The sequence below is a fragment of the Scyliorhinus canicula genome, chromosome 26, assembly GCF_902713615.1.
Source record: "Scyliorhinus canicula chromosome 26, sScyCan1.1, whole genome shotgun sequence".
Lineage (NCBI taxonomy): Eukaryota > Metazoa > Chordata > Chondrichthyes > Carcharhiniformes > Scyliorhinidae > Scyliorhinus > Scyliorhinus canicula.
Genome location: NC_052171.1, coordinates 9630592 through 9650050, shown reverse-complemented (window position 1 = coordinate 9650050; position 19459 = coordinate 9630592). Strand labels below are relative to the sequence as shown.

Here is a 19459-nt window from a genome sequence, read left to right as displayed (position 1 = left end):
GTACAGCCTGAGCGTGTTGTACAAGGTGCGTCAGGGTTAAACTTCTGAAGCTGCCTACGATTTCTCCTCTTTCAGTTTTTTTCCAGAGGTCCAGGTAAGGAATGAAGATCTTTCAGCCGTAAATACTGTGGCTACCGGAGCAGGTCAAGGCTGGGAATCCTGCGATAGTAACTCGCCTCCTGATCCCCCCAAAGCCTGTCCACCATCTACAAGGCACAAGTCAGGAGTGTGAGGGAATCTCTCCACTTGCCTGTGATGCGGCTCCCAACAACCCTCAAGAAGCTCAACACCATCCAGCAAAGCAGCTTGATGCTTCCCACCACAACATTCACACCCTCCCCCACCGACGCACAGTGGCAGCCGTGTGTACCATCTACAAGATGGCACTGCAGCAACTCACCAAGGCTCCTTAGGCAGCACCTTCCAAACCCACGGCCTCTACCATCTAGAACAGGGGTGGGCAAACTTTTCCGTGCAAGGGCCACATTCAGAAATTCACAATTTTAAAGGGCCGCATAGTATTTAATAAAATAATTACTTCACCCTTATGATTCTGGGCGCCTCATATAGAACATAGAACAGTACAGCACAAACAGGCCCTTCGGCCCTCGATGTTGTGCCGAGCAATGATCACCCTACTCAAGTCAACGTATCCACCCTATACCCGTAACCCAACAGCCCCCCCCATTAATCTTAAAAAAAAAAAAAAAAATTCTTTAAAAACATTTAAAAAAAAAAAAATTTTTTTTAAATGACTTGGTGGGCCGCATAAAGACCTTTGGCGGGCCGCATGCGGCCCGCGGGCCGTAGTTTGCCCACCCCTGATCTAGAAGGACAAGGGCAGCAGATACCTGGGAACCCCACCACCTGGAGGTTCCCCTCCAAGTCACTCACCGCCCCGACTTGGAAATATATCGGCCGTTCCTTCACTGTCACTGGGTCAAAATCCTGGAACTCCCTCCCTAACAGCACGGTGGGTGTACCTACACCACACGGACCGCAGCGGCTCAAGAAGGCGGCTCACCCACCACCTTCTCGGGGGCAATTGGACAGTAAATAAGAACGTTACGATGCAGGAAGAGGCCATTCAGCCCATCGCATCTGTGCTAAAACATAAACGAACCACCCATTCTAACCCCGTCATCCAGCAGCCGGTCCTCAGCCTTTGCAGGTTCCAGCTCTTCAGATGCAGATCCAGGTCCCTTTCAAACCAGCTTATCCTTTCTGCCTCAAACGCCAACCTCGGCCGTAAAATCCAGACCCCACCCCCGCACCCTCTGGGTGAACTGTGTCCCCTCTAATCCTTCCAACAGGCACCTTAAATCTATGACCCCCTCAGCTGGAGGGAACAGGCCTTCCTGTCTACCTTGTCTCCGTCCCTCTCGCTTTAGTCATCCTCCTGTGTTCTGAGGAAAATGACCCCAGCCCATCCAATCTCTCCTGCTGGCTGCAATTTTCAAGCCCGAGAAACGTTCTTGTGAATCTCCTCTGCGCTCTCTCTCAGGGCAATAACGCCCTTACTGCCGTGCGGTGACCAGAACGGTACGCCCAACCCCCATCTGTGCCCAGCGTTTTATGCACTTCCATCATTACATCCCCGCTTTTGTATTCAGCTCTCGCCCAATGACCACCTTGTCCCCTGCCCTGCCACCTCCCGTTTTATTGACTTTTCCCCTTGCTTTATTTGCCCCCCTCAAGAGATTCCGCATTGAATTCCCATTTGCCACGTTTCCGCCCGCTCCTCCGAACCGTCGCCCTCACTCTGGAGTCGACGGCGGTGGTCTACGCGATCGCCCGCGCGCGGCCGATCGTTGTGGCCGTCTGCAAATTTCCTCAGTCTCGCCTCCCGCACTCGAGTCGCAAATCATGAGCAAACGGCAAAGGGACCCGACACGGCCCCCTGTGGAACGCCACAGAAACCGGTTTCCATTCGCCAGCCTGGCCAACAATGCCCAACATCTGGTTCAAGCTAAGGGGCACTATCGGAGCAATGTTAGCCTCTCGATTAATCGGTCTTCATGTTGGCCACTGCCCTGCCCTTATCTAAGTTGCATTGGGGAAGTGCAGAGCTGAGGGTAGAGCCCCCCAGTGCTGCACTTGCAACTGTGTCTCGGTAGCTCTTTTGGATGTCTCCTGGTTTGCCAACTAAGCTGAAAAGGGATCTTGTTGAGTGCAGCGGGGGAGGTACTAATTGTTGCCCCAATTTATTCTACCTGAGCATCTGAACTTTTATTCAAGGTAAAGATTCCCCCTCTTGCGGAGGCACTGCGGCCTGAATTTGTACATCCGTGGCACCAACGTTCAAGGTTATTTGCAACCTTTGTTGTTGTTGTCGCAGCTTCACCTCGGAAGGGTTCAGAGGAAAATGCCCTGGCAGCCAATTGTGTTGTCCCCACTCGATCTCTACATTTGGGGGCTGTCGAATGTGCACCGATGCCGCTCAGCCGCCCTAAACTTCCTTAATGATCAATGGAGAGACCACACTTTCCTTGAGCTGTTTGCGTTCCTCTTCCAGATGGAAGGGAAGAGGGCTAGTAGCTGATGGCGCAGGGAGGCACGGTGTAAGCTGCCTGACAGCGACCCCTTGTGGGGCCTGGTCACGGGGCTCTGGGCTGCTCTGCGCTTCCCCCTCCCCCCCCGGCCGTCGTTCGTAACTGAACGCGTTTTCTTTCTGGACTGACCTGTCGCCGATTCCGCGTTCTGAGTCGCTTGCACTAAGAGCCGCACTGAATTCACTCCTCTGCTTGGCACCCCCAGTGTCCAGAGTTTAATGACCTTCACCAGTCAGCTGATTGTGGACCGTTCACAGATCGGGAGCCGGGCAGCGGTGAAAGAACAAGGTGAGCATCAACATGTCCAGTAAGGGGCAGTTGCGTCGTAGCTAAATCCCCAATATTACTGAAAATTACCTTGTGTTTCAACGATCAGGCAGATGCCGAAGCAAAATCTCAGAGGGAGCAACAAGTTATATCGCACTGATGGTGACTCTGCTCGAAGCGGTTGCCATGGAGAGTGCACCAGGGAACTATTGTCCATGTCGACACATCGCCCTGCAGTGTAGATTGTCGCTCCCATCCGAAATTTGGTGTCTCTTGCATCTGACCTGAGTAATGAGAGGCAAAAAGCTTTCGACAGCATGTGTACATCCCGATGGTGTCCCGATTTTATATCCATCTTCCTATTGGTTTCTCTCGTAGCGACTAACTGTCTCAGAGTACAATTCAGACACCACACAGTTTATTATTCAACCGTTTACCCAGGTGTCCTTATTTGCCAGATTAGGACAGACACAGGTTCACAATTCAATCATTTATTTTCAAACACAAAACTGTTATGCCTCCAAATTATTCCAATTATAATATGCCGAAGATTCTCAATACTACCCCTGCCGATGAACTGGATATGAGCTGTGGGCCCAATGCTCAGAGTCACGGCCGCCTCCGGGCCTTCGTCAGTGAAGGTGGGTCTCCGCTCGCCTCTTCCGTCCCTTCTTGGTCCACCGTTGAATCTTCTCACGCTGCCTCCTTGTCGAGGTCTTCGCTGGGAGGGGTCTCTGGCTGACCCCGTACTTCCCTCTTCACGCACCTTATTCCAGAAGCTTCTCTGGCCCTCAGCCAATGAGGTCGCTGGCGGGGGGGGGGGGGTCGCAACGCCCAATGGAGTTCCTATTGCAACTCAGCAGGACGCCAGAAACCCCAGAGGTTCCCTCCTCCGGTGCATCGTCTGCATGGAATCTTATCCCATATGATCTAGGTGCCATAAAGTCTGGCTTCACCTGGACTATCCCCAACAATTGATCCATTGGAATGGGACCGACGATCTCCCCGATGTCCTGTTTACAGCACAGGCCCAGACTAGCCCCGGCTGTCTGTATCTGTCGCGTATATTCGAGTTTTGACCGTCTGACTTCCCATCAGGCCTCATCGCGGTTTTAATTAAAATGGCCGATTCTTAAGTTAACATGTCCAATTGTATTTCAGGCCTAAACGCAGGCTTTTGGCCGTTTCAACCACACCAAGATTTGCGCGCCCCAAATCTCTACTGATATTTTTAGTGTATTCTTGCAAAGTTAGCAAATACTTCGAATGAACTGGATTGTACCGTGTCACGTGGAACCCATGATCCTCACTGACCGTTCACATCTTTCCGTTTATTTCCAGATTACCTGTGCCACGTCTGCATACGGAATGACTCCTTGTCAGGGGTGGCGATCGCGGACAGCGAGTACCCAATCGCGGGTCTGCTTCAACGCTGCTCGACAAGGTATGGGGTCCGTGCGCCCCGGAGACTGTGTGAGCGTCGCCCTAGGAAACCGGGCGGGGGGGGGGGGGGGGGGGGGGGGGGGGGGGGGGCTCCAGGTGCCGGTTCTACCATTCACATTCCCGGCCCCATCCACGTACTTTATTTCCCAGAGACCAGAAATCTGGTTTACCCCGCCACCTTGCCCCGCCCCGGAAACTTTGACCGTCCATCCCTCCCCAATAGATTATCACAAGATGAAGGGAGGGCATTTAGCCTCTCGAGCCAAAACGATGCATTCAGCTCTTGGAGGTGTAACAATAAAAAGTGATTTTTTTTTGTCGTTTAAAGTTGAATTTCTGTCTCTACAGCCCTTATAGTCAGCTGTAGCCCCCCCCCTCCCCAACCTCCATATCCGGAATCTAAAACTAGCTTTAAGTCGAGGAAATGGGTGAACTTCGAGGAGAGGCTGTGATGGGGGCTGGTGGGATGCCTCGGACACTTGACAAAGGGCGGTGTTTCTGCCGGGGCAGTCGCGGAGTTGAAAGGTGTGCCATACCCCGCCTGTGTTTTGGGTTTTAGGTGTTGGACGACTTCGGCAAGCAGGTGGACAGGATAGATTGGCCCACGGGGTCTCCGGAGGTGATCCGCTACGCCGGACTGGAAGCCCACCTCGCCCGTTACCAGGTACTGCGTCGCTCTTCCCCGAGACGTGCAATTGACCGATTAATCTCGTCGTGGGGAGGGTCAAGTGGGACGTTGCCGTTCCCTCTGGCCTCCGCCCCAGGCGCGGCTGACTGTGAAACGGATCATACTGCGCTGGCTTTCAACAGCTTCGAGTGCAAAGAATTCGTCACCTTCCCTCCCAAGCTGGCCCCAGTAGTCGAGCTAAAGGCGATCTCGTTGAGTTGATGTTCGTTTCACGCCGAGAAGGTGTCAACCGAGCTGGGACTTGAATATCGCGGTATCGTGCAGTACGATTGTGCCCAACCTGTCTCTCATCTCACTCCCCTTGTAATTTCTGCGTAACCCTGCCAATGATTCCTTGTCGTACATTTATTCTATTCCCTGTTGAACGTTACGATTGAACCTGCTTGCCCCCCCCCCCCCCCCCCCCCCCATTCCAGGCAACGAGCTCAATCGCAACCTGCTGTGTTCAAATAAAAGTTCAACTTATCCCCTTAATGCTTTCCCTTTTTAACTCTTGCATTCATGGCAATGGTGGACAACCTGCGACCCCGGGGGTCACACGCGGCCCATCTGGGTTCTGAGTGAAGCCCACGGGACATGACCGTTGCCCACGGGCAGGATTCCCAGATTCTGCAGATTTTCAACCACTTTCTTTTTTTTCCTGCCGGTATGGCTGATTCGCAGCCCACTCTCTATCCAGGTTATCCAGCTCTGATTTATGCCCTTGTTTTCTCAGAACCCGCGCGAGGCTGACCCAATGAGCAAAGTACAAGCTGAACTGGATGAGACTAAAGTGATCTTGGTAAGAGGCCAAACACGCGCCTGAACTTAATAGTGGTAACCCACTTTTTACACTGGTAAATTCTGATTATGGTTTATATTGTCTCGGGTGTTGTCCACATGCGATCAAGGACATGGTTACAATCAGGCATTATGCACTTGTGAAATAGGGGCTGGTTTAGCACAGTGGGCTAAACAGCTGGTTTGTAATGCAGAACAAGGCAGCAGCGTGGGTTCAATTCCCGTACCGGCCTCCCCGAACAGGCGCCGGAATGTGGCGACTAGGGGCTTTTCACAGTAACTTCATTGAAGCCTACTTGTGACAATGAGTGATTATTATTATTAGTTGCTGTCACAGCTACGGTCACCTTCATCCATTTTCTGTCATCTGTTGACCTTGCCGATCTTGTCCCTTCCGTCGTCTACTTCTGACTTTGGGGCTCTGGGTCAAATCGCTCCCCGTCACGTTCCTGACCTTTGGGGCAGCACGGTGGAGCAGTGGTTAGCACTGCTGCCTCACGCCGCCGAGGACCAGGGTTCGATCCCGGTCCCGGGTCACTATCCTTGTGGAGTTGCGCATTCTCCCCGTGTCTGCGTGGGTCTCACCCCCACAACCCAAAGATGTGCAGGGTGGGTGGATTGGCCACGCTAAATTGCCCCTTAAATAACAAAAAACTGTCCTGACCTTTTGCACCTAATAAACTAGTTCGCTGTTAGGCCGCCATGATCCTAGTTGACCACAGGCTGCTTTCCCCTTTGAGGGGGAGAGCTGACTGGTGGTGATTTATCAGAGGGTCAGCACACTTCAGGCGAGGGTCAAGGTGAGAAGACCGGGCCTTCGTGAATAACCTCAGCCGGTACGGGAATCGAACCCACGTTGACACTTGTCAAGACAGAGGCAAGAGTGCCAAATTTCAAAGCGACAGCGACAATTTATACGACAGGAGAAAAGGGGAGCTGATTGGTTGGGAATTCAACTCTGATTGGCCTGGCTGTTGCCAAGGAGAAAGCAACAGGGATATCTATAGGCTTCTGGGTTATCCAAAAACAAAAGTGCAAAGCTTGGACATATTCCTTTAGCTTGCAGAGGAAGGGTCGCTGTGTGACAGAAAGGGTAATGAAAGGAACCATGTGATGAGTGTTAAAGTCTGCCTGACAACAGGTCTAGGCGATGGAGCTGCTACAGTTGTACTGGGCAACAGGTGGAAGGTATTCACGCTTCTAGACAAGGATGAAGACAGCTGTGATGCTGCACAGCTGGTGGACAGTCTCCAAAATCCCAGAAGAGCGTTGGGAATGTCAGATTTGTAGACGGTTGCGCTTTAAGGGGAAAGGGAGCTCGGCTCTCGAGGATAGCCAGTCAGCATCGCTGCCCGGATACGAGGCCCAGGTGACTCACTTTGCCGTGGTGATCGGCTTTGAGAAGGGAAGGGTACTGAGGGAGCCATTGTGATAGCAGGTTACAGGCTTTTGAGCCTTTTCTGCGATGTTTTGATTTTCTGGTTAGTCTGCCGGGTGGGGGGGGGGGGGAGCAGCTAGTGATGAAAAGTCGCGAGAATGTAGGTCGGAGTCAGATTGAAGCGACAAACTTGAGAGGATTTAAAATGGAACTGGAAGATTCACCTAGCTTGTGCTAAAGGGAGGATCTCCAGTAATACACCCATCTTGAAGGATTGCTCTGGGGTTAGAAGCTCGCAGGCTCGGCAGGGGAGCTAAGAATCACTGGACTGATATCAGAAGAATTAAAGCATTATAAAAGTGAGATTATCGTTATTTCAAACCATGTTTGCAAGGAGAGGCCGAATGGGTTTTAGTTATGATTTCTAGGGAGTGTATCATTTGAGGCATTTAAACTTCGGAATTAAGTCATGAGATTTGAGTCAGATAAAGATGATGCAGTAATGGGAGGGGCCAGGGCTGAAGCAGTTTGAGTTTCAGTTAAAGATTTTACCGTGAACAGGACAGGAGTTTGTTGCCATTGGCTTGCAGGTTAAACAGTAGTTTGACACAGACGAGAAGCTGGAGGCTTCGTTTGTTTTTCAATGCGCCAAGGACCCAGGTCACTCTCTCCGTGGAGTTTGCACATCCTTCCCCTGTCTGCGTGGGTCTCACTAACATGCCCAATTCTTTTTTTCCCCCAATTAAGCGACAATTTAGCGTGGCCAATCCACCTACCCTGCACATCTTTGGGTTGTGGGGGGGGGGTGAGGCCCATGCAGGCACGGGGAGAATGTACAAACTCCACACGGATAGTGACCCGGGGCTGGGATCGAACCCGAGTCCTCGGCACAGTGAGGCTGCAGTGCTAGCCACTGTGCCGCCCTGCCAACTTTATTTATAAGTGGATTTTGACTTGTGGGCTTTGCTTAATTGGAGATAGAGAAGGTATAAGTTAGTAGTTGAAAGGGTTTCTCTTTATTTTAAGAATTGTTTTAATTGTTAATTCAAAACCTATTTTTGTGTTAATGTGTTTAATCCTGTGTTAAGAATCTTAACAGGCCCAACCATGGTATCATAGAAGTTTAACATAGCATCTTTGCTCTTGTACTCCATTTGATTCAGAAGTTAAAATGCAACGGGGAGGCAGTGTCACTGGACTAGTAATTCTCTGGGTTCTGGGTTCGAATCCCACCTTGGTGAAATTTGAACTCAATTCAAAATAATCTGGAATTTAAAAAACGGCCATGAAACTATTGTCAATTGTTGTCAAACCCCCCCCCCCAAATCTGGTTCACTAACATCCTTTTTGGGAAGGAAAGCTGCCATCCTTACCCGGTCTGGCCGAGATGTGACTCTTAAAATGGCCTCCAAAATGGCCGACGAACCACTCCGTTTGAGGGCAACTAGGGGCAGGCAACAAAAACTGGCCTTGCCCACATTGTTAACAAAAAATGGTTGTACAAGTGTTGAAACGCGAAGACACGATGCCAACATGCGAAGGAGGACAATATCTGACTTAACGAGCCGCTCCAATATTTGCCCCTGCAGCACAACACAATGGAATCTCTGCTGGAGCGCGGGGAGAAACTGGACGATTTGGTGTCCAAGTCGGAAGTTCTGGGCACGCAGTCAAAAGCGTTTTATAAAACGGTAAGCGGGTACGCTGGTGGTGGCCCGGGAGGGGGGGGGGAGGGGGGGCACGAGGCTGAGGAGAGCCAGTGACAGATCACTTAATGGCCCACTTCTACGGAGGGAGCTGGGTGTTCACCTGCATCGGTCTTTGGAGGTGGCAGGACGTATTGACAGTTTCAAGGAATAGCGGTGATCAAAACTGTGTTAATGCTGTAATCGTGGTCATGGGGCTGTACAGCACAGAACGAGACCCTTCGGCCCATTGTGTCCACGCTGGTCATCAAGCACCTATCCTAATCCCATTTCCCAGCACTAGGCCCGAGGCCTTGTTCGCTATGGCATTTCAAAAGCTCATCTCAATACTTCTTCAATGTTGTGAGGATTCCCGCCCTTTCAGGCAGCGAGTTCCAGATTCCCATCGCCCTCTGCGTGAAAATGTTTTCCTCAAATCCCCTCTAAATCCCCTGCCCCTGACCTTAAATCTGTGCCCCCTGGTTATTGACCCTCCGCTAAGGGGAAACGTTCCTCCCTATCCACCCTATCTGTGTCCCTCATAATGTTGTCCACCTCAATCAGGTCCCCCTCAGCCTTCTCTGCTCCAAGGAAAACAACCCTAGCCTAACCAGCTTCTCTTCATAGCTGAAACGCTCCAGCCCAGGCAACATCCTGGTGAATCCCCTCTGCTCCCTCTCCAGGGCAATCACATCCTTCCTATAGAGTGGCGACGAGAACTGCACTCAGTACTCTAGCTGTGGCCTAACCAGCGTTTTATACAGCTCCATCATAACCTCCCTGCTCTTATATTCTATACCTCGGCTAATAAAGGCAAGTATCCCATCAGCCTCCTTAACCATCTTATCTACCTGCCCTGCTGCCTCCAGGGATCGATGGACGTGAACCCCAAGGTTCCTCTGTACGTTCTACCATTCATTGTGTATTCCCTTGCCTTGCCAGTAGCCCCAAAATGCATCACCTCAGACTTTTTTCAGGGTTAAATTCCATTTGCCACTCTTCTGCCCATGTGACCACCCCGCCTATATCATCCTGTAATCCAAGGCTTTCCTCCTCGCTATCATGACATGTGTCTGCCCAAGGAACACAGGCCTTCAAAGATTGGCACTCGTGCACCTTGCCGATCAGCTGCTCGAGCCTTGGAGGCCTGGGCTGTTACGGCGCAATAATTTGAGGTGAAAAATTGATAGCCTGGAAAAGGTCAATTCGACGAGCTCACGAGAGGGTGGGTCAAGAGCTGGAAGTCAAATCTGGCCAAAAGATAGTAAATTTGGGGCTGATGATCAGGGAACTGCTCTCAGCGATGGTAAGCGCTTGAATGGAAGGAATCGAGGCAAAAAAAAACCTGAAATAGCCAATCGGAGATGACGCAGTGGCACCTATTTGGATAGGTGGACCGAGATGGGATGAATGGCCTCCGGTGGTGGCCATTTTGTGCTCAGTCTCTATAAGGAGGAAGAGATTCCATTTGGGGCTGGTCTTGTTTGTGAATTGGGTTTGATGTGTGTACAATGTCTGGGAGGGGGGGGGTTTGGCCTGGAGATTTGGCCTGAATGTGTTTCTTTCTATTCCCCCTCCCCCACCACAGGCTCGGAAGCAGAATTCCTGCTGCGAGATCATGTGATTCCCGGACTGGGCGCCACTCAGTCCCTCTGCCGTCACCAACATTCGGATTGGACAAAAGCAAATCTCTCTTTGAGCGCGTGGGGACAAAGACAACAGCAGCTCTCGTCGACGGCCTTTTTCCTGTGGCCGGCTGGTTTTGTGTGTGGCCCGCTGCGGTACCTCCGACAATTCCTCTGGGCCCGCACTGGGTAGTCAGTGCAGTGCGCACGGTTTCTGTTCTCTGTTTGGCTTCGTGCCGAGGTCGCAACAAGAGTTTCGAGACCGTCTCCGGGACCAAATGAGTGGAACAGCTTCAGGGCTCCTGTTCAAAGTTGTTTGTCAGTTGTGACCTGTTCCAGATAGTGTGGATGTGTGTGTATATATGCGTGTGTGTCTGTGGGCGTCTGCGCCTGTATCTGTGGGCGTCTGCGCCTGTACCTGTGGGCGTCTGCGCCTGTACCTGTGGGCGTCTGCGCCTGTACCTGTGGGCGTCTGCGCCTGTATCTGTGGGCGTCTGCGCCTGTATCTGTGGGCGTCTGCGCCTGTATCTGTGGGCGTCTGCGCCTGTATCTGTGGGCGTCTGCGCCTGTACCTGTGGGCGTCTGCGCCTGTACCTGTGGGCGTCTGCGCCTGTACCTGTGGGCGTCTGCGCCTGTACCTGTGGGCGTCTGCGCCTCTGTGCGCATGCAGGCCTGTGTGTGTGCGCGCGTGCCAGTCTACATGCGTGTGTGTGTGCGTCCATTCGTTTGTGTTCGCCTGTGTTGTGTGCGCCTGTTGCTCTAGGGAGCGTGCAAAGTGCTGTTAAACCCACCTCCGAGTTATTTAATCAGTTGCGTCAATTTAACTTGATTTCCTCCTCTTTCAGTCCTCCGTGATGTTTATTGTACTGTACAGTCGCTCTGTGGCTGGGTCATCCTCCAGGACGTGCGCATGTAAGACAGCATGTTAAATCCACCGCAGCTTAATACCGCGCCCTCCCTCAAACCACGCGGGCGCGCGCACTAGTCAGGGGGACCCTGCCTGCTGCTCGGGTGAACACTGGGCCACTTCTCCCTGTGGGGAGTTGCGCACCCACGCTCGCATGACCCCAGCAGCGACCTTTCGCGCCAGTGAGCGTTGCTCTCTGTATTTTGCCCCCCCCCCCCCCCCCACCCCGAGCCATTTCGGGGATCCGAGATTGGAGAGCTTCACCCAAGAACAGCCACCGCTTGCAAGGACAACAAGCGGAGTCACAGAACTCTCCTTGTTTGAGTTCGCACTGATTCGAGTTGTCCCAGTCTGTCTGTCCATGTGGCGTGGAGCCAGTCGTGAAGCAACCCATTGAGAACGGTTCATTCTGCGATCATAGTTAAATACAACTGCGATGGCACTGGTCAGGGAGGTGGGGAGGGTAGAGCGGAGAGCAGTGTCCAGCTTCGAAGACCTATTATTCCCCCCCGTACCCTTCCCTCCCCCAGATAAGTAGGTCACCACCTCCACCTTTGCTCCCTCCTCCGTCGACTGTACGGTTTTCCAAAGCTAAAATCTCGAGAGGTAATCGAGATTCGATTGCAGTACCTTTTTTTTTTGCACCCTCTTTGTTGGTCTCGTGGCCCTGAATAATGCTCACGTCCACGCGGTGAAAGAATTGTCTTCGTCTTCTGATCATCGGGCCAGTTGATGGCCCTGTTCTGCATCCACCCAATAACTCGCGCAGGAGGTCATTTTGTTGCAACATCTCGCTTCTAACGCGCCAGTCACAAGTGACAAGTTATATAGGAACTCTTCCCGAGCGTAAGCGAGGGCACCCTCGTGCTTCGTGACGGTTACAGTCGATCCCTTAAATGGATGAAGTCAGCGCTCATTCTTGTTTCCAGCTCCTGCTATAGTGGACCCCTTTGAGTCTCCGGAGGGTTAACTGGGCTTGGAAGCAACTGCATGACGTTTTTTTTATTTTTGGAAGGCATTTCCTTGTCCTATTTTTTTGCCCCTGAACCCCAATGGTGCAGGAGGGCAGAGCCCAGGTTAGAAAACGCGAGAGTCTATTTGCCTTCGCTCGTCCGGGGACAGTACCTTTTGTGTTCAACGCCAAACAACAATTTGGGGACAATAGAATGTTTCACCTGCGCCTTCAATCTTCGGGGGCACAATTTGCCCCCTGTGTGAAGAAATATGGTTAACACTGCCGTTGCAATAGATTCTATTTGTGTATCGATTAACATCAAATATATTGTCTTCAGCACGCTGCACACAATCTTGAATCGTAGATGACAAATATCGACCAGTACGTTAGGTTTTTTTTGATTCTTTTAAAGTAAGCTTCCATCATTCCCTTCCCCAGAATCGCAACCAGTTTATTTGTCGTCTCCCCCCCCCCCCCCCCCCCCCCCGTGTTTTGTGTTTTGACAAAATAGTTTGAACTCGTATTTTGATGCATTGTCACGGGGTGAATCATAGTTGACCGACCTATTCCCCCTTTGAAACTCCTCAGGGCCGCAGACGTGGATTTGGAAGGACCTTGCTGGGGTTCGGCTGGCTGTCTCCACCCACTTGCCAAATTGTTCTTTTGTTTTGTCAAGAACAAGGGGGGGGGTGGCGGAGGCGGCGGAGTGCCCAGTTTCTCCGGTCCCCCGCGTTCGAAGCGAAATCCGGGATTGTTGGCGATGGTTTGTGTCTGGGTGGGGCTTGCTCTTGTGGTCATGTGTCGCTGTGCGGTGTTCGCAAAATGGGCGGCGCCGTTGCTTTTGAGGATTTCAGGATCCTTGGGTGATCTGCGATTGCTGTGTCGTGTACAATGACTGTAAACCCACCCAACCCTTGGTGTTTATCAGTTGCTCGAGTCCCATCCGAACCTGGTCTCCCGCGAAGTAAGTTATTTGGGTTTGATGTTCAACTAAGTTTCCTCTTTTGTTACTCTCCCATCACCCCCCCAAATTGGGGACATTTCTATCTCCTTGGTCATCCATTTGGGAGGACGAACGTGATGGGGTGAGACTACAGAGGTGACACATCCATTACCCCCTGTCGAGTCTGCAAATATTTGTGCTGGGGCGTGGGGTGACCGGGGTTAGTTGTACAGGGTTCAAGATGAAAGTGGAGGGCAGAATTTGTAGGAAATCAGCTCAACATTTGGGTTTGACCTCGGAGCTAGGAGCTGAAATTTCGAGGAGCAATCGGCTCGCTTTGATGAGTACAGAATTGACATAGATTAGATTAAAGCGGGGGTAGGGGGCAACCACGATCCTGGATGTGCTATCCAAACCGATGTTCAGACATAGACGGCTCGAAGTGAAGATTTAACACACTTTATATCAAAGTCTCCAGTATTTTGCTCTTTTTTTTAAAAATTACTAATCAGGCAACTTGTAAATGTGCTGAAGCAGATAACTTATTTTTGTCGCTTTTTTTTGTAAACTAACACACCATGCTCTTGTACAGTTACCGGTGTGCTTCAGACCACGATTGGCGTCTCGCTGAAGTTTCCAGTTTTATTGTGATCTCTCCACTGTTTACACTGTAATCTTTGCCTTTCCGTGATGTATAAAAAGTTTGCTTTCAAAATCCCGCCTGTTTATTTGGGTCGCCTCTCGGTCGGCCGGAGCGTTGAGCGGCTACGGCAGCACAAGTGGTCAGCACTGCTGCCTCACGGAGTCAGGTAACCCGGGTTCGATTCCGGCCTCTCTGCGCGGAGTCTGCACGTTCCCCCCCCCCCCCCCCCCCCCCCCCCCCCCCCCCCCCGAGTCTGCGTGGGTTTCCTCCGGGTGCTCCGGTTTCCTCCCACAGTCCAAAGATGTGCAGGTTAAGACCATAAGACATAGGAGTGGAAGTAAGGCCATTCGGCCCATCGAGTCCACTCCGCCATTCAATCATGGCTGATGGGCATTTCAACTCCACCTACCAGCATTCTCCCCGTAGCCCTTAATTCCTCGCGACATCAAGAATTTATCTATCTCTGCCTTGAAGCCATTTAGCGTCCCGGCCTCCACTGCACTCCGCGGCAATGAATTCCACAGGCCCACCACTCTCTGGCTGAAGAAATGTCTCCGCATTTCTGTTCTGAATTTACCCCCTCTAATTCTAAGGCTGTGCCCACGGGTCCTCGTCTCCTCGCCTAACGGAAACAGTTTCTTTGCGTCCACCCTTTCTAAGCCATGTATTATCTTGTAAGTTTCTATTAGATCTCCCCTTAACCTTCTAAACTCCAATGAATACAATCCCAGGATCCTCAGCCGTTCATCATATGTTAGACCCGCCATTCCAGGGATCATCCGTGTGAATCTCCGCTGGACACGCTCCAGTGCCAGTATGTCCTTCCTGAGATGTGGGGCCCAAAACTGGACACAGTACTCCAAATGGGGCCTAACCAGAGCCTTGTAAAGGCTCAGTAGCACATCGCTGCTTTTATATTCCAACCCTCTTGAGATAAATGACAACAGGTTAGGTGGATTGGCCGTGATAAATTGCCCTTGGGGACCAAAAAGGTTGGGAGGGGTTAAGGGGGTAGGGTGGAAGTGAGGGCTTAAAGTGGGTCGGTGCAGACTCGATGGGCCGAATGGCCTGCACTATGTTCTAATCCCAGGGCTCATCACCTAGATGACTGGTTATTAACATGTTGCGGTCTGTGGGATGTTGCAGTGCGCACATTGGCTGCTGCCGTGGCTACCGCCTCCCATGCTATGGTAGCCAAACGTTTTCCCATGAGCTCCGACGGCGATCTGCGTACATCTTTGAACCTACCCCTCGCCCCGTAATTAGTTGCCCTTGCGTCACAACCTGCTGAACGCCCATCAAAATGCAATGGGGCAGCACTTTCGCAGCAATCCTGAGTGCGCCGGCAACGAGATTTCAAGTTGGGCTCTGAATGTGACTCGTGTTAGAAGCAACATATATTCATATGGAGGGACCGGCTCTCTGCAAATAAATGGAATATGGCCACGATTGGCAACTTATTTTTTTGAAAATATTTTTATTGGTTTCACATTTATTCATAACATTGCAGGTATGCATACACAAGGAACATGTATTCTGATTATGATGCCCTTAATTTGGTGGGCGGTTGCCACAACTGTTAATTATTACATGTGACCTGGTATTAAAGCGTGCCGGGGCATGTTTGGTGCCAACTGAGCATATCCTAGTGCAGTGGTTGTCTCGAGGCATTTCCTTGTCCCTCGTCTCCTCTGCCCTGCCTTCTGACTGATGTCTTCCTCCACCCCTCCTTTAATCTCCCCCATATCCTTCTCTGTTTTCCCCCCCCCCCCCCTTTATGTTATCCGTTTCATAGATACATAGAAGATAGGATCATGAGGAGGCCTTTTGGCCCTTCGAGCCTGCTCCGCCATTCATCACGATCATGGGGCTGATCATCCAACTCAATAGCCTAATCCTGCTTTCCCCCTCATAACCTTTGATCCCATTCTCCCCAAGTGCGATATCCAGCCGCCTCTTGAATATATTTAATGGTTTTACCATCAACTACTTCCTGTGGTAATAAAGTCCACAGACTCACCACTCTGTGAAGAAATGTCTCCTTATCTCTGTTTGAAATGGTTTACCCTGAATCCTCAGGCTGTGACCCCTGGTTCTGGACACACCCATCATTGGTAACATCTTCCCTGCATCGACCCTGTCTCGTCCTGTTAGAATTTCATAAGTCTCTATGAGATCCCCCCTCATTCCTCTGAACTCCAGCGAGAGCAATCCCAACCTCGGCAATCTGTCCTCATATAACAGTCCCGCCATCCCTGGAATCAGTCTGGTAAACCTTTATAGATTGCTGGTCACAAACAGGTCTTGGATCAGGCTGGCCCGTGTTGTGGAAACCTTCCTCTGATCCTAGAATGGTGTCTTTTTATTTTTTTCCAATTTAAGGTGTCCTGCCAGGTTGGACAGCGGTCTGTGGATGGCGCTGCTGACCACCTCTCACTGTTATGCGAGAGCTTATAATTTCCTGTTGAGGGTGGCGCAGTGGTTAGCACTGCTGCCTCACGGCGCCGAGGTCCCAGGTTCGATCCTGGCCCAGGGTCATCGTCCGTGTGGAGTTTGCACATTCTCCCCGTGTCTGTGTGGGTCTCGCCCCCACAAACCAAAGATCTGCTTACATAGATGCATGGGCAGCATGGTGGTTAGCACAATTGCTTCACAGCTCCAGGGTCCCAGGTTCGATTCCCGGCTGGGCCACTGTCTGTGCGGAGTCTGCATGCCCCCCCCCCCCCCCGGTGTCCGCGTGGGTTTCCTCCGGGTGCTCCGGTTTCCTACCACAGTCCAAAGATGTGCAAGTTAGGTGGATTGGCCGTGCTAAATTGCCTTCAGTGTCCTAAACATGTTAAGTGGGGGTTACGGGGATAGAGTAGTGTAATGGGCCAGGGTTTAGAGAACCCCAAAGTGTATCATAGAGTTCACCTGACCCACAACTTTTAATAGATTGTGGTGTGGGGAACACACGGCCCACTCTACAGGTGTGGTACAGCAGAAATGGAAACGTTTTTTTAAAGCAAAACAATGTTTATTCGGTGAACTCAAGTTAACCTTTAAAACATACAGTGAACATCTTAGCAAATATTAATTCAAATACAACCCCAAAGAATACAACACTGAGTAATCCTTAAGCTGCCCTTTTAACATCCAGAAGACTTTTTAAAAAATCTTTCAGCAGAAGCACATCAGGTTAAAGTCACTACTAAGAGCAGTTAGTTTTAAATCGGCAAAGGATTGATTTACATGCTTTAGATTACAGAGAGATACGCTAATACACATTCTGGCTGTGACTGCAGTTATCCAGCTCTGAAAACGAAACTAAAATACATCCTGCAGCAAACAGCCTAAAACAAAAGTAAAAAGCTGACACAGCCCAGCTCCACCCCCTCTCTGACATCACTGCGGTAATAAACAACCATTTCTTAAAGGTACGCTCACTACAGATATTTATATACACGCCCATTTATAAACACCCATTTCTTAAAGGTACTCTCACGACATATTTATATCACACCCATTTATAAACACCCATTTCTTAAGGTACTCTCACATGACACCTCCCCCCAAGGAAGAAAAAACCCATCAACTTCAAGATGGTTTCATTTTTCACCTTTTCACCATCCTTTTAAGAAATGCACACAGTAAATATACCTTATCGTTTCAAAAAACAACATACGCACGCAGCTATAATAATATAGTCTCTTTTCTTTGCCTCCAACTGAAACTGCTTCCGTTCATCACATTTGTGACAAAGCATCGGCTACCACGTTTTCTCGTCCTGCCACATGTACTATTTTTAAATGAAATGGCTGTAACAATAACTCCAGTGAAACAGCCTTCCATTGTTATTCCGGAATCGCTCCAAAAACGTCACTGGATTATGACCAGTATATATAACGGTGTCAGATGGATTGCTGGTCACATAAATGTGAAAATGTTGACTAACACAGGAGGAGTGGATGACACAGCCTTCAGGCCGTCACATGCTTGTTGACACTCCACTGTCCACTGGAGTTTGTTACGCTACTTGAGCAAGTCCGTCAGTGGAGCGACCACACTGCTAAAATTCCGTACAAATCTCCGGTAAAATCCACTCATTCCAAGAAATCACATTATTTCCCGTCGTGTCGAGGGTATTGGAAACTCCCCAATAACTTTTGTTGTCACGTCTCAGGGCAGCATGGTGGTTAGCATAAATGCTTCACAGCTCCAGGGTCCCAGGTTCGATTCCCGGCTGGGTCACTGTCTGTGCGGAGTCTGCACGTCCTCCCCGTGTGTGCGTGGGTTTCCTCCGGGTGCTCCGGTTTCCTCCCACAGTCCAAAGATGTGCGGGTTAGGTGGGTTGGCCGTGCTAAATTGCCCGTAGTGTCCTAAAAAGTAAGGTTAATGGGGGGATTGTTGGGTTACGGGTATAGGGTGGATACGTGGGTTTGAGTTGGGTGATCATTGCTCGGCACAACATCGAGGGCCGAAGGGCCTGTTCTGTGCTGTACTGTTCTATGTTCTATGTCTCGTGGGACCATTCAACCCTGTCCGATTGTACGGCCAAGGAAAGTGACTTGGGCTTTTCCAAATTCACGTTTTGGCTAGGTTTATCACCAAACCAGCCTCCTGAAGTCTATCGAATAACTTCATCAAATGTTTTAAATGTTCTTTCCCTGTCTGGCTGAAAATTACCAGATCGTCTATGTATACCGCACAATAGGATAACCCTGAAACGACTGTATTAGTTAACCGTTGAAATGTGGCTGGGGCGTTGTTCATGCCAAATGGCATAACTTTGAATTGGTACATACCATCTGGAGTCACAAAAGCTGAAATCTCCTTCGCCCTTTCGGGTAAAGGTACCTTTAAGTAAATCCAGTTTGGAAATAAAAGCTGATTGTCCCACTTTCTCAATGCAATCCTCCAAACGTGGGATAGGATAAGAGTCCGTTCTTGTAACTGCATTCACCTTTCTATAGTCCACACACAACCGTTGGATACCGTCTGGTTTTGGTACCATCACTATGGGTGAGCTCCATTGGCTGCAACTCACCTCGATTATGCCATTTTTAAGCATACTCTCAATCTCTTTGTTAAACTGTGCCAATTTTAAAGGGTTAAGTATACATGGATGTTGTTTGATTGGAACAGCATTTCCCACATCTACATCATGTGTAGCCATTTTAGTACTTCCCAATTTAGCTCTACAAACTTGCCCACGTGATATCAATAACTCTTTCAGGTATCTGCAAGTACGAGCCTTCCTGAAAAAAACAGGTAGTGGCCTTTCCGACGCTGCTGCCACTGAGGATACAGGACAGGGTGGTTTCTGGCATCTGGGTGGGGGAGGGGAGGGTGTCGGATATCTACCAGGAACTACAGGAGGCGGAGGAAACCCCGGTGGAGGAGCACAAGGGCAAGTGGGAGGAGGAGCTAGGTGAGGAGTTGGAAGCGGATCTGTGGGCAGAGGTCCTGGGCAGGGTTAATTCCTCCTCATCATGTGCCAGGCTCAGTCTAATTCAATTTAAGCTGGTCCACCGGGCACACATGACGGCAGCGAGAATGGGTGAGTTTTTTGGGGTAGAAGACAGTTGTATGAGGTGCAAGGGCACCCTGCAAA

At 50.5% G+C, this 19459-nt stretch overlaps 1 protein-coding gene across 1 annotated transcript; it reads left to right on the top strand.

The window, feature by feature from the left end:
- The first annotated feature begins 2736 nt into the window (after positions 1 to 2736).
- ykt6 (YKT6 v-SNARE homolog (S. cerevisiae)) lies at positions 2737 to 13938 on the top strand. Its single transcript, XM_038785289.1, is given in 8 exon segments — positions 2737 to 2840; positions 4161 to 4231; positions 4233 to 4247; positions 4249 to 4263; positions 4822 to 4926; positions 5666 to 5731; positions 8698 to 8799; positions 10382 to 13938. Coding segments are annotated over 8 exon segments (480 nt in total). The 5' UTR covers positions 2737 to 2770; the 3' UTR covers positions 10418 to 13938.
- The last annotated feature ends 5521 nt before the right edge of the window (positions 13939 to 19459 follow it).